General features: G+C 35.8%; 1 protein-coding gene and 1 long non-coding RNA gene across 2 annotated transcripts; one reads left to right on the forward strand and one right to left on the reverse strand.

Annotated features, from left to right (window-relative positions):
- The first annotated feature begins 1,477 nt into the window (after positions 1 to 1,477).
- LOC132094794 (twist-related protein 2-like) lies at positions 1,478 to 5,112 on the forward strand. The gene is made up of 2 exons (XM_059499432.1): positions 1,478 to 2,196; positions 4,605 to 5,112. The coding sequence occupies exon 1, from the start codon at positions 1,670 to 1,672 to the stop codon at positions 2,159 to 2,161; it is 492 nt and encodes a 163-aa protein (XP_059355415.1). The 5' UTR covers positions 1,478 to 1,669; the 3' UTR covers positions 2,162 to 2,196; positions 4,605 to 5,112.
- A 2,277-nt stretch (positions 5,113 to 7,389) lies between these two features.
- Positions 7,390 to 10,364, reverse strand: LOC132094795 (uncharacterized). The gene is made up of 2 exons (XR_009422399.1): positions 10,178 to 10,364; positions 7,390 to 8,822 (listed from the first exon to the last, which is right to left on the reverse strand). It is a non-coding gene; the product is annotated as an uncharacterized LOC132094795 (long non-coding RNA).
- Positions 10,365 to 15,293: the final 4,929 nt, after the last annotated feature.

Consider the following 15,293-nt stretch of genomic DNA (forward strand, 5'->3'; position numbering starts at 1 on the left):
TAATCTGGCTAAAGGCAGGTTGAAATATGACAACTTACCCCTGTATTTTTTTTTTTTTTTACTAGAGCAGTAATGGTGGAAATGCTTAATAGGTTTTTGCTGTTGTTGTTGTTGTTTGTTTGTTTCGTTTCTTTTTGACAACTTCACATCTTCACAATCTCATAAGTCTTATAAAACAATTTAAAAAGGCATCAAATAAACAAATAATAAATAAATGATTGAACACATAAATAAAACAGACAACAAAAGTTTTTTTTAAAAACTGTAATGTAACACTAAAAAATCTACTTACCTCATAAATTATAAGGTAATTCCTACTTTTTACCTATTGAAAAAACTAATTCAACAGTTTTTTACCACATTTTGCTTTGCTGAATATAATATACATTGTAGTGTTTCAACGGCTTCTCCTAAAACATTTTTAAAAGTATGATGTACAGTATTTTATATTTAATTTGATACATTCATATATATATATTACTTAGCAGTTAATGGGACAATCACAAGCCTCCCAGTTTTCATCCAAAATATCTTAAATTGTGTATGATGAGACAAACTAAGCTTTTACGGCTTTGGAATGACACGGGGTAAATGATTAATGACTAAATTTTTCATTTTGGAGTGAAGTAACCCTTTAAGTAAAAAGTGTGATAACTAGCCATGATGGCTCTTAGAAAATAATTAAAAAGGCATCAAATAAATAAACAAACAAACGAACAAATAAATCATATAATAAAAATACTTGTATAAAATCTAAATGCAAGAAAGGAATCTGGTTTCCTTATAAGTGATTACTAATTTTTACACACATATATATATATATATATATATATATATATATATATATATATATATATAAAACACACCTTTTCATAGTCATGAAAATAAAGAAAACTCTTTGAATGAGAAGGTGTGTCCAAACTTTTGGTCTGTACTGTATATATATATATATATATATATATATATATATATATATATATATATATATATATATATATATATATATATATATATATATATATATATTACCATATATTTTAATATGCACTGTATTTCAAATATGAGATAATTATTGAAATTATCTAAAACGGAGTTCTAAAAACGGAGAACATTTAGAAGTACAACTTAAAATATTCTACATCTTTAATTTCCTAAATTATTATCCTATAATTTCATAATAAAATTGTTACCACAATACTTGCCCGTTTATACTGCAGTGGTTTTCAACATTTTTCCATTTAAAGGTTTTTTTGTTTTGTTTTTTTTTTACAGTGTAAGAGTGACTCTAAAACTGAGAGCATCGATCTAAAAGTGGGGTATAGTTTGAGTGGCGGCCGGTGGAGAGGTGCAGTGTAACTTTAGACAGGTCCTCCTCATTTATTAGTCCACCAATCAGAGAGCAGCGCTTCCTCCCCCTCCATTCACACTAGTATTTAGCATCACAGACTAGGATAAAGTTTCCCAAAAAAATTAGGAAAAAACTTCCTGCGGGAGGAAAACTGTGCCAATCTCTACTTCTAGAAGTGGAAGTGGAACTGGAGGCGCAGTCTCGGGACATTCGGGAGCACAAACAAGCCCCAGAAAAACGCACGGATATAACGGTGTAACCACGGATTCGAAGGTGGAGAGCGCGTTTTCTCCTCGACCTTCTCATTTCTTTAAAAAAGAAATGGAAGAGAGTTCAAGCTCTCCCGTCTCCCCAGTGGACAGCCTGGTGACCAGCGAGGAGGAGCTGGACAGACAGCAGAAAAGGTTCGGGAGGAAGAGGAGAACCAGTAAAAAGTCGAGCGAGGACAGCAGCAGCCCGAGCTCCGTGAATAAACGGAGCAAAAAGCCGAGCCCGAGCAGCACGCAGTCGTTCGAGGAGCTGCAGAACCAGCGCGTCCTGGCGAACGTCAGAGAGAGGCAACGGACTCAGTCGCTCAACGAAGCCTTCGCGTCTTTGCGCAAAATCATCCCCACGCTCCCCTCGGATAAACTCAGCAAGATACAGACGCTCAAGCTCGCCTCCAGGTACATTGATTTCCTCTGTCAGGTGCTGCAGAGCGACGAGATGGACAGCAAGATGTCGAGCTGCAGCTACGTCGCGCACGAGAGACTCAGTTACGCCTTCTCGGTGTGGAGGATGGAGGGCGCGTGGTCGATGTCTGCGTCCCACTAGCGGAGGCACTCGTCTGTCTGAACAATGCCGAAAGGGTGGGTAGAAAGATGCCAATTCAGCTCAAGACGGTCTCATGCTGTCGGGCTAGCTCTTTGATAACTTTTTCTTCGTTACTGCAGTAAAACCAGGCTTTTAGAGAAACTCCAGCTGTTCTGGACAACTGACACTGACAGCTCAGTGCGCGAACAGCAATATAGCTATCCTCTTGACACCCTATAAAAAAATCATCTAGATTTGTTTAGTTAGTTAAAGTTTTATAATTATTGAAAAAAAATAATATATATATATTAATATTATTCTGATGCGTGTAAATGTGCTGCTACAGCAATAACCTGAACCGATTCCACTAAAGGAATGTTTACATCCTCCAGAGGCCAAGCTCAAAAGGCATTTTGATTGTTTTACAGTTTAGAATACAGAATAATTAGAAATATATATATATAAAAATTAATGATGATTTTAAATATTAGAAGTCCTATCCTATTATATATGTATTTTGTATTTAATTTTAATTTAATTTAATTTTTTATTTATTAGAATGTCTTTATAATATAGCCTACGATAGATATTAACATCAACGTTTAATGTAAAGGACAATTATAGCTATCAAGGTGGTATTCAATTCAATCTGTTTTCACAGAGAGAGAGAAACAAGAACAACAAAAAAAACTTTTTTAAAGATTTTTCTACTTTAGGACGTAGCTAAACCATGTGGCATCTCAGCGATTATAACAGAAATGCTAGAGGTCATTGTATGCCAGTTTTACTAAATTAATATGAGAGAACATACAAATATAGGGTCAATCATTATGCTTAAATACAAACATAAAATAAAAAAAACAGTAAACAAACGCGCGTATTTAAAGTAAAAAATTTAAGTTCAACGTAATTATTTTGAACTGGCTGATTACACATTACTTGACTGCTAAAGCTTCAAGAGCCATATATTTCTAGTAATATCACAAAAGAGAAATCGCAGATAGTATGGCAATAATATATCATATATTATCTACAAATAACAAAGAAAACAAACGCTGGATTCCCATTTTTTTGGGTTAAATTCACATCACACCGGGTCAAAGTGTTCCCGACATTCATCCAGTAATAATAAACATATTCACATTATATCGTCGATCTTATGAAACGAATAACAACCCAACCGTGAGAAGCTCCTCTCGGATCATTTATATTTAGTGGAACATTTTCCCTTTAGTGAATAAAACTCAGCGATTTAAAAACTGGCTACAAAGCGAATTAACAAACGTAAGCTTAAACACAGTGAAAGAGAAATGGAAAATAATTATTATGATTGAGGAGAAACAGGATGCATTCGAATGATTTTATATATAGCCTACACGAACGAAGAAACTAAGGTTCTCTGAAAACACTGAGGAAAAATAAAACATATTGGTCTACACTATTAAAAATAAACATTCAATCCGGGAGATTAAAAAGTTCTTAATAAGCAGCGTTTCTATCAGTGTTTGGCGTTCTTTAAAGCACCTGTATAATGAAGAACAGTGCTCAGTTGATCTGAAAGGTTCTGCTATAGGACATCAGGAAGTGACGTTCTTTTTTATGTTCTACAGGAAACTTGATTTTTAAGTGAGAATGTGCGCTGCCACCTAAAACCATGTTTATGCTTGTGAAATAACTGCACCGTAACCACTGAAACCAAAGACTGACATCCTTCAGGCTAAAATGTGATACAATATGAGCAATTACTAAACAGAATTTTGTGATCTTTACGTTTCATTTACTTGGCTAAAATATGCATGTAGCTAGGTCTCCAACTTATTAGTTATATCCTGTGGTATTTGTTATGTGAACCTGCATGTCTATAATACTTAGTCCTATTTGAAATCACTAATAAGCTATTTAAATAGTAAAATGATTATAACTTGAAAGCATGTAAAGCATGCTTTACATTCAGTATTCAGTAAAGCATTCAGTAAAGCATGGATAAAGCTGGAGGTTTCATTATATATGCGCTGGGTTAGGCCTCCATCAATCAAGACAACACACAGTTGTCAAAAACATTAAACTCAACAGGAGATTGTATTCTAACTGATTCTTATGAATTTATTTGCATAAAGTAATATGTGCTACTGAGAAGTCAGAAGAAAGGCAGGTGTATGGCTTCACATTTCAAACCAAATGACCTCCTAAAACAGTTATTTTCCAGTGACGTAATTCCACCTGGGATTTGTGTAACATGCTTGAACCAAGCCTTTTCCTGTGTAAGCATGTGCTCCCACTCAGAATTAAATAATGGGATCATTAATAGCTTCCCATTTCTCTACATTTCAATCCAAGGCTGTGCGTTCAACCACAGGCGAACCTCGAAACTTTAGGCCTTCATTAAAAATATCCCTCATAGAAGTTTTAGACCTATCTGATTGAAAGAAACCTTTCTTAGTAATGCTTTTCTTTCCTTCCACAGACTGTTTACTTCCACTAATTTTGAAGACACCAAAGGATTTATTGATGAACCTCTAAACCTCAGTGACGTGGCCAAAGGACATTCAGTAGATACACCTACGGACTTAAGCATCCTCATGAAGGACACAGCGAAAGGAGCTTTTTATATACTTAGAGGAAACGTAGATGACGTCTCCTGTGTTGTCAAATACATTTAATCTTTTTCGCAAGTTATTCTTAAATGTCGCCATGGTGATTGTACAGGAAGGCCATCGGTTATCTGTAAGGAAACTATATTGCGTGTTTGTCTCAAAACAAAAGAGTTATATATATAAGAGCAACAAAGTATTGTACATATAGGCTACCTGTGAGTATTGTCAGCTTTTTTAAGGGACCAATGCAATTTAGAGCAATACTTTCTTGAAGTACACTGCATGGATGAATGCATACACTTGATTTTTCCTATGCAACATTTTTCGATTTCCGTCCATTGTACATTTTGCTTATTTATTAAAACATATTTTTGAACATGTAGGCTGAATGCTCTGATTTCTCCACATCATCATCCTAGATATGCCAGTTTTCACTGCAGTAAAGAACATTCAGATTTTCCCCTTATTTTGCTACAAAAAGAAACTGTTATAAAACAGTGCTGGTTCATTAGCCGAAGAGAAAGTCCAGCCAGATTTACCCCTGAGCTTATAAAAAAAAGCTTGTCCGCTTTAATAAGAAGAAATCACTGAATCCAGACGGCTGGAGGCAAATGCTTTAACAACCGCAGATAACCACCGCATTTAAATACCGGACCCCTACTAGACCTTTTCATTTCTCCTTTAAATCTACACCAACACTCGCAAAGCATTAAATTGTTTACATCTCATTTTCCCAGGCTTGGGAAATCTAAAAGAAACGACTGCACTGTTGAGGTATAATGTTTGATAAAAGCTCTGTTGTTCTGTGGGCCTGTTCAGGAATAATTGAACTGCTTTTTGAAACATCTGATGGTGTTAAATCCCAACATACTTAGTCAGAAAACTTTTATTTCCAGTTTTATGGCACTTAATAACTATTTAAAAGGTTGCGTTTATTATTTTATTTGCTTTTGATCGATTTATTTGATTTTGGAGCTTTAAATAATAATTGAAGTTAACTATTGAACTTTGTCAAGAACCTTTATATCAGCTATAGGCTGTATGTCTGTAGCCTATATGGGTCAATGATGTGATGTCCGGGATTAAAAAAAATATATTTTAAAATATAAAATAGTTTTATTAGATAAAAAATAAAACCACATTCATGTTGGTTTTGTACATTTCTGAATACCATTTTCAATAAAAAAAGAGAATTTATGACTCTAATGATGTGGTGGTGTAACCATTAAATAGCTTAGAAAAGGTCCTCTCTCTGTGTTATGGTTTTCTTGTCACATGACAACAAAATTACTTCCTGCATGCTTGTTATGCCACTTTTATTTTGATTTCACAAAAGAAGCTATTTTAAAAGTCAATGTTTTAAAACAATTGCTTCAGTGCTTTTTTCTAAAGGAAATCATAATAAAAGATTATGCTAGGCTACAATGTGAACATTTATTTATTTATTCATTTATTTTTATTTTAATCCCAGGGCAGTTAAACCGTATTAACCCATACAAAACAATTAGAAAATTCATTTTTGAAAATGGAAAAGGTGTCATTTTACTGACAAACAAAAATTGGCTACTTGCCATTGACCCAAATACAGATACGCTTACGAGAAAACAGCTGCAGTTTATAAATAAAAGTTCTTAAATATTCACTTGTGGTGAGAGAGAAAAAAAATCCTGACGTGAAGAGTGAGATCCAGAACCAGCCCGTTAGATACACACCTCTCTCTTTACCTTTATTCTGTGCACCTGCACAAATCTCTGCAACCGCAGCGGAAACGAACTGAATGCAGGGCTCTCGAGAGCTGCTTGACGTCAAGACGCGACGCGACGTGACGCGACGAGACGCAGAGGGGGAAAGACGTCCATCTGGCTCATAGACAGACAATTAATTAATTAACAGTGTAGGCTATACAGAATGCGAGAGCACTTTTGATACAGTAAAATTGTTTCACACCACTAGTCTGTCAATCTCCCTTCTCAACCATAATATCTTGGTGTATGGATCAAAACAGAAATAGCCTACCTAGGCTATGACTAAAAATCCGAGACGCACATATTTTGGAGAAAGAAAACAATATTTTAAAGAGATATGTGCTTAATTTATTAAGAGAGAGTGCGTCTCAATTAGTGATGTCCGATTCGGATCTCGAATAGGATCTTTTTAATGAAGCGGTCAAACTCGTTCACAGAATGATTCATTCACGAATTCTTCTTAAAGGTTAGTTCACATGGGCCTGTAATGAATCGGACTGAATCAGTAATGACGTTTTGAGTCAGCAGAGTCTGTCGGCACTGTGAACATGTACAAATCTTAAAGCCATAACCATGAGTGAACCAATAAAACTGGAGTGAACCGAACAAAAATACATAAAAGGCGAAAATACTCGAAACGTGTTGGTTTTAATAAATATCGCTTAGTTAAATAATGAAAATATTATTGTAGTCGAATGATGTAAGTAATTTTAAGTGTATATATATATATATATATATATATATATATATATATATATATATATATATATATATATATATATATATATATATATATATATATATATATATTCAGGTTCTAAATCAGGAATTAAACTGGTCCTACTATAAATAAAAATGTTTAGGCTATTTATACAATTTTAACAGGAAAGAAAATAAAGAAACAGCAACATGAGGCTACAAAATACTTTATTGATAAGTTTTAGAGTAGCCTAAGTAATATGCAAAGCCTCGATTAAATACACCTAGGGTCATGATGTAAAAGAATCAGTGAATCATTTTTGCCGAAAGAACAGATTCGCGAAAAAGATTTGAAAATCCCATCTTTAATAGATAATCTTAAAGATATGAGAGGCACATTGATTTAAAAAGAATAATAAAAAGGTTGTGTGTTGAGGGAGAGTGTGTATCCATAAGCAGCGTGTTTGATAATGTCTCATTATTCCCGCCTTGCTTCTGAGCCAGAATGCCTCGGGCCACAGTTACGGAGTGGTGCGAGCCCCAGATGTTTCCCGTAAAATCAGACGGAAAAAGCAACAAAATTTTAATTTGCAGTAAAACGGATAAAGTAAAGGTTTACGCTGCATGCGCCGCAGAAAGGATTTAATGTTCAAACTAATGCCAAGGTTACATTACACTGTGGGGGTGGGCCCTGGACACACATTTCCTTCTGCTAAACCTAGAATCGGATTTGTAGGCTACCACCCTAGTGGCTTACTCTGACCTTCTGTGTTTATAATAAACTAAGTTACAGAGGAAATCTAAGCAAATAAAAGACAGGTTTAAAAAAAAAAAACTGCTAGCTCTCTAACATCAGTCGAACTTCTGATTTTGTGTCTTGCTAAATAGCTGTAAAATGCTGATAAATCCAACACACCTGTGGCCTCACACTGATATTAATGTGCTAAGCTACACCATAAACAGTCTACAGTGGGCCTAATTAATTATATTAGCATTCTTAGTGGATTTTTTTTCTTCTACTATTAAACTTAATAGAGAAAATATTTTGTCAGTTCACTCTTGTGTAACTCTTTCTCCTGTGGAATTAAAAATATTTAGAAAAATGTTTTTTGGTCCACAAAATGAAATTCAATGGGGTACAGTGTTTACATTGCAATGCTTTAAAAAAATAATAATAACCTCGAAAAAATTGCATGGCTTTGAGTGGCTTATTGCTTAAATGTTTCATTTTTCATAATATAATGTGCAGCGAACAAAAGTTTATAGCAAATGATATTCATGTGAGGGAACTCAAATGCTGATTTTAAAGCTCTCCGGATGACGATAATCGGAATCGAGATGAGTGATCCCATAACACTCATCTGAGGCTGATCCTGGCCTTCTTGCCCTAAAACAGCTCCACGTGTACAATATACGAACACGCAGGGCAGCATCCGTGCTCTAGATGACGTGGCAATGCAGCACATGTTTGGCCTTAGATCGCATACAAACGTCTGCGCTGAATCACCGACCAGCAGATCAAATCAGGACATGGTCGAAGGACAGTAGACCCAGACAGTGTTACGAACATGCGTTCTGGGACACAGCTTCTATAGGGCAGGTGTTCTGGCACAGGTGGAGTGCTGTACACCGAGAGAGTTTCATCTGGGAACAACAGATGGAGATATTTACATTTAGTATAAACAATCCAAAAAGCCAAGAAGGGATTACGGTGGAAAATAACAGTTCTAAAATGCTCATCGAATACATAGAACAGAGAGAAGACCAAAAAAAAAAAAAAGAAAAAAAAAAAAAAAAGAAACAAATATTAGTGGGAGGTAAGATCAGGACATCCAGGGACCTGTCAAAGTTTAAGAGCCCCTAATGGATGATTCGTAACTATTGAAAATATTAAAAACCCTAATGAAAGATTCTCCACTAACTAAATAACTAACAGTTATCGACGTATTTAAAAATCCTATTGGAAGATTCTTAACTAACTAACAACTAACTACTGAAAATTGTATCCAATTAACTAATGATATATTTTTAAAGACCCTAATGGATGGATGGATTAATCATTTACCTCATGTTGTTCCAAACCTGTAAAAGCTTTGTTCGTCTTCGAAACAGAATTTAAGATATTTTGGATGAAAACTGGGAGGCTTGCGAATGTCCCATAGACTGCCAAGTAAATTACATTCAAGGTCCAGAAAAGTATGAAAGACATAGTCAGAATAGTCCATCTGCCATCAGTGGTTCAGACGTAACATTATGAAGCAACAAGAATACTTTTTGTATGCGAATAAAACAAAAATAACGACTTTTTATGCTACGTATGCTCGTCTTAATCAGCCGTGCCACAAGGATGCACTGTTTTCTTTCAAATCAAAGCATAAATACTCGTAGAAACAGCTCATAAATAAGAAGATCATATGTAGCATATGGTGATATGGAGAGACACAGAGGAGACTGTTGACAAAGGAATTGTTGAATAAAGTCATTCTTTTGTTATTTGTTTATTTTATTTTGTTTTATTTACTTATGTTTAAGTGATTAATGACAAAATGTTCATTTTGGGTTGGAGTATCCCTTTAATGGATGGTTCTAAACCAATAAATTAAATTTTCAAAGATTTTAATGGATGATTCCTAGCTAACTAACAACATTTTCAAAGCCTAACAATGTTTTCAACTACCTTAATGGGTGATAACTAAACAAACAACCAACCAGCTAAGTAACAATCTGTCTGTCTAGCAACCACCCTAGCAACTGTGTCGGCAACACTTTACCAACAACCAGCGTACATAAAGCAGAAATAACCTTCAAACTGATTCTATGCTATTTTAAACTTTTGGCAAAGGGGTGTAGTACAGCTTTAAAGTTTAAAAAACACTACTTTTGTAGTTTTCTGAATGAATGTGCCAGTAATTTCACTGTGAAATGACCTTGAGCTTTATAAAAAAAAAAAGAAAAAAGAAAAAAAAAATATGCCTATTATTATTATTATAATCCATTACCTGTGAGAAGGAACAGACTTTCAGTCTTTCACTGCCAGCAACACCACCTTTTCCTTCACCCTGGGAAGCACCAAAAACACTTCTCAGCCACAATCACTCCAAAAGCACATCACTCCCACCGTCCATTTCTAAAATTCCTCCAGTCTTTCCACCGCTGGGAAGATTTCCGCTGCTCTTGGAGGCAGAATCAAACTGGACAAGAAAATGGCTTAAAATACTAAAGTGGCTGTAAAAGCTGGTATGCTGTACACATGCAGACCAGGCTATTGAAATTACCTCCGGACTGATGTGGCTCTTACTCAGCGTTCATCAGTGTTTTTGCATAATTCTTTATGATTCACCAGCATCTCTATTCGGTCTCAGGCCTTCATTCAAAGTGTATAACGAGAGCAGCTGTGAAATATAACAAAAACAATGGCCTTATACACAACTTTCAAGAGCTAAAAGTGCAGAAATTCATCACCTTAACTGGATCAGGCAACTTGCAATAATGTTCAGTGGTTAGCTAAAGTGCGATAGCTCACACAGCGGCTGCGGTAATCTGATCCCGTCTCGTCTGTGGGTTCATACCACAGCACACACACACACACACACACACACACACACACCAGACCACTTTCTTCTTCATTAGAAGAAAGGTCACACCAGGCTACTGAGGTGAGGAGCTGTTAGTATCTCATTATGATACAAACCCCTGATATACCATGTTCTACTGTATAAACAATCACGGTGCTAGTTTTCATCAAGTAATTTGGCTAGCTACCCTAAAAGTGAAAATTCTGTGCAGTTTGTTACAATCACAACCAATCAGAACATATTTGATTTTTAATATATATCTAATTGGAGCATATGGAGAAGAAAATGTGGGTGGAGCTTTCCTAACATGACACCACATAATACAAAACTGTCAAACCTCGTTGCATTGTGCAGAGTTTTCACTTTAAGTGCGGATGACAAATTACTTAGGAACAAGTCAACCCACAAAATGGTCTGGCATTTTTGGGTTTTCCCAGTTATGCATGGTAAAGACAAAAAGCCAGATTTCAGCTCTCACACACATACACTCACATATAAACATATATGAGTGTTGATAGAAAGATAAGTTGTATATTTGTCATACATGAAACAATATTAACGTCTTGACTTAAAAGAAGAAGAAGAAACAGTGAAAATGAAATGCAATGTTTTCAAAGAGCTCTATTTGATACAAATATTTAATATAGTACTTGGGTTGGATTTAACTAGACTGCAGTGCAGTGTGTTGCTATGTGGATGCATAACTCAAATAAATTCCTATATACATATGGCTGAGGTCCATGCATCAGTCTATCAGGGGCCATTCACCCAGAGAACCTTTTACAATTATATATATATATATATATATATATATATATGCAGATGTGTTTTTTTCTTTATTTCTATTTATTTGTTTATTTTAAAGCTGAACCTCTTTAAACCAACTGTATGTAGTTTTATTTATTTTTGGCACTTTTGGAGTCCCCTACAGTTAAATGAGTGGACTTCACTGTCTTAATTACTAGTGTACAGCCATACACGTGCATTTGTTTCCATAAAGCCACCCTTTTTTCAGAGTTTCATACCACTCAACAAACCTACATACTTCAAGAACAGAAGTTTGGCAGGGAGCGTGGGAAAGAAACAGAAGCCATTCGCCTTATTAGAAGTCAGTGTACCATCAGAATGATTTTGGAACTTATATTTCAAGGTAAACAAACTAACATACAGTAGCTTAGAACCAGTTCCAAAGATTGATTCGTCCACAAACCAGACATCATTCCTTAGTGTTTGCCTGCAGGCTGTGAATTATAGGTAATCCTGCACTAAATAACGTTTAGTTTCTTGCACAGACCAATCGCTTTGCTTCATAAGACCTCAATGTCTCGTCATGAACCACAGGTTATATGCTATTATATGCTTTTCCCCCCTCTCTCTCAAGGGGTAGCTGCTGACTCTTTTTTTTAAATTACCTAACACCATGGTTTCAGCTAAAAGTCTACTGAAGAAATAAGGTGAGTAAATTAACAATCAAATTGTATTTTTGAGGGGTGAACTACACATTAAACAAGTTAACCGTTGCATTTTTAGAACGTTTTTGAATTCCACTGTGCTGCTTTTTAATTCTTTTTCTAAGTAAACATGCTCAAGGTGTTATTTTTTTTGTTTTTGTTATTTTTTTGTTTTTTTGCATTTTAAAAGTAAAAACTTTGTTTGAAAGCCTCCTAAGTATTTTTTAAAAAATACTAAGGGGCCATTTACAAAACATCGTTTTAAGCCCAAAACGGGAAACTTTTTGTTCATTTTGCCTGTTTGTTTACACGACAATGGATTTTTGGGGATTGAAAAGCATATTTTTGAACACATCACTTCCCTACAGGAACTGTTTACTAACTACTGGCCTATATGTGTTTTTGGCCATTTTTGCGGACATGTGTAATCGCAGATAATTTTGAAACCATTGTCGTGTATTTGTGAAACTTTTTAAAAACATTTTTGTTTTTGACTACATCATTGTCATGTAAACAAGGTCTATGTGTCATGTCCTAACGGTGCAGGACGTTACGTGCCAAAGTTACCCTAGGCTACTTAGGGGTTTATTCAAATGACTAAGCATACGCAGTAGTAATAGTGATACTAACCTCAACAAACAGAACTAATCTATTTGAGATAAAATCATAATGCACTATATTTTTGTTGTTGCGTTGTTGGTGGATGAAACGCCGGTTCAGGGGAGATTAGAGAGCAGAGATGCACGGAGATGTTAATGACTTCCTCATGTGAAGGCAGCGGGATAAAACATACAGTCCCTTTACACGGTTGGCAAAGCCGCGGGGAATTGCGGTGTGAACGATTTGAAGTGGGGGCTGAAATTAAACTTGCTCCGAGGGGGTAGATTCCCTCACGTCCCGCTCCATTTTTTTGATCTCATACAGCCGGAAGGGGATAAGGTCACCTGTGTAATTTGGACTAACACAACAGGCATAAATTGATGTGGGTGTGTTTGTGTGCGCTCTTAAAAAGTTGTGTGAGTACCTAACGAGAAAAATATGGTGTGGCCCTAGAAAGACAGCTTACCTTGCTCTCTTTTCTGTGATGGTAAACATTTATGACAGTCTTGTCTTCACATGCAAAGCGGAATCAAACAGTGAGGTTCTTTATGTCAATATTGAAAATGATCAAGTAGGAAATAGGAAGAGTGGGTCTGGGTTTGTTTCCTCTCAGGGCAGCAGCACCTGCAGTGCAGTGTGGGGCATGCAGTGACAGTGGGTCAGTACACAGATATGTCTTCCCTGTAGGCTCTCGGGTGGGCACTGGTTTTAGACTAAACATGGCAAAGACAAGCAAACAGAACACAGCTCTCAAAACACAGCACACGCGAGACTGAAGATGACAGTCGACCAGGAGGACAAGCGTGCAGTGTCTGGAAATATTTGAGCATAAAACAAACTCGGCACATCACAAGTGCCATCAACATCCTCGTCTTCAGACAAAATATTATCAAATGGCTGGACAGATGATCAAATAAAACAATAAGCCATGAGAGGTTGTGTGTTAAAGAGCACGTCACAAAGAGGACAGTCTAAAAAAAAGTCTGTTTAGCGCATGACCTCAAATGGCTTATTGATAAAAAAAAATAAAAAAAAGTTTAAATAGTTAAAGGGATATTTCACCCACATAATTAAAATACCTTCATGTTGTCCCAAACCTGCACGACTTTCTTATTTCTGTTTAATTAATAACATATTGAATCGCTCTCTTTCAACACAGTGGAGTGAATCATTTAATTATCTTGTCATTAACGTGACTTACTATTTTGATTCGTATGGGACGCGGTAACACACGTCTGTCTTACAATATATTGCTTTACAGATCTATCACTTTGCCACTCAGAAACATTCTCACAATCATGCAGCACGCATCAGAAGATCTGCGCTCCGGCGCGGTTAGCGCTTACACTCACTGATCTATATATAACAGATATATAACAGCTTTGGGGGTCAAACGCTCTCCGGCACAGTTAAGATTGCCTAGTGTGAGAACACCCTAATTATTCTCGCACATCCCTCACACGAGTCTCTACCCGCTGAACAAGTGTTGTCCTGCGCCTCACTCTGCTGTGATGGGTCAAACGATCCTGCAGGTCTCTAATACGAAGATGCCTGTTATAATGTTATGATTGAGGCTCTTGACTCGAAGCATAACTTGTTTTTCTATAACAAACTTTAAAATAATTTCTATGAAAACTTTAATGTCCTGGCAGTGACAAATATATGTGATTTAATTACATTATTGTTATAAGTTGAGATTTAGGCTACAATAAATATTTTAACTGCTATGTAAAAGAAACACTGTTGTAAAAAGAACCTTATTTGTTTAAAGTGTTTGCAAACCAAATGTTATTGCACTTTTGTTCATATAGCAGTAGTTATGTTGTTCATATAAGTCATACTTAATGGTTTGTTAATAGTGAGAATTGGACCTTAAAATAAAGTCTGACCGAAACATGAAATTATAATGGATGCTACTTACTTTCATAATAGATGTTTAGGCCTTTAGAATTCATTTGTGTTTATTTAAATACAATACAATACAATACAATATGTATATATATATATACAGTCGTGGCCAAAAGTTTTGAGAATTACATAAATATTAGTTTTCAAAAAGTTTGCTGCTAAACTGCTTTTAGATCTTTGTTTCAGTGATGTACTGAAATATAATTACAAGGCTTTTATTGACAATTACATGACATTTATGCAAAGAGTCAATATTTGCAGTGTTGGCCCTTCTTTTTCAGGACCTCTGCAATTCGACTGGGCATGCTCTCAATCAACTTCTGGGCCAAATCCTGACTGATAGCAACCCATTCTTTCATAATCACTTCTTGGAGTTTGTCAGAATTAGTGGGTTTTTGTTTGTCCACCCGCCTCTTGAGGATTGACCACAAGTTCTCAATGGGATTAAGATCTGGGGAGTTTCCAGGCCATGGACCCAAAATTTCAACATTCTGGTCCCCGAGCCACTTAGTTATCACTTTTGCCTTATGGCACGGTGCTCCATCGTGCTGGAAAATGCATTGTTCTTCACCAAACTGTTG

Source organism: Carassius carassius, chromosome 19 (genome assembly GCF_963082965.1).
Source record: "Carassius carassius chromosome 19, fCarCar2.1, whole genome shotgun sequence".
NCBI classification, from domain to species: Eukaryota; Metazoa; Chordata; class Actinopteri; order Cypriniformes; family Cyprinidae; genus Carassius; species Carassius carassius.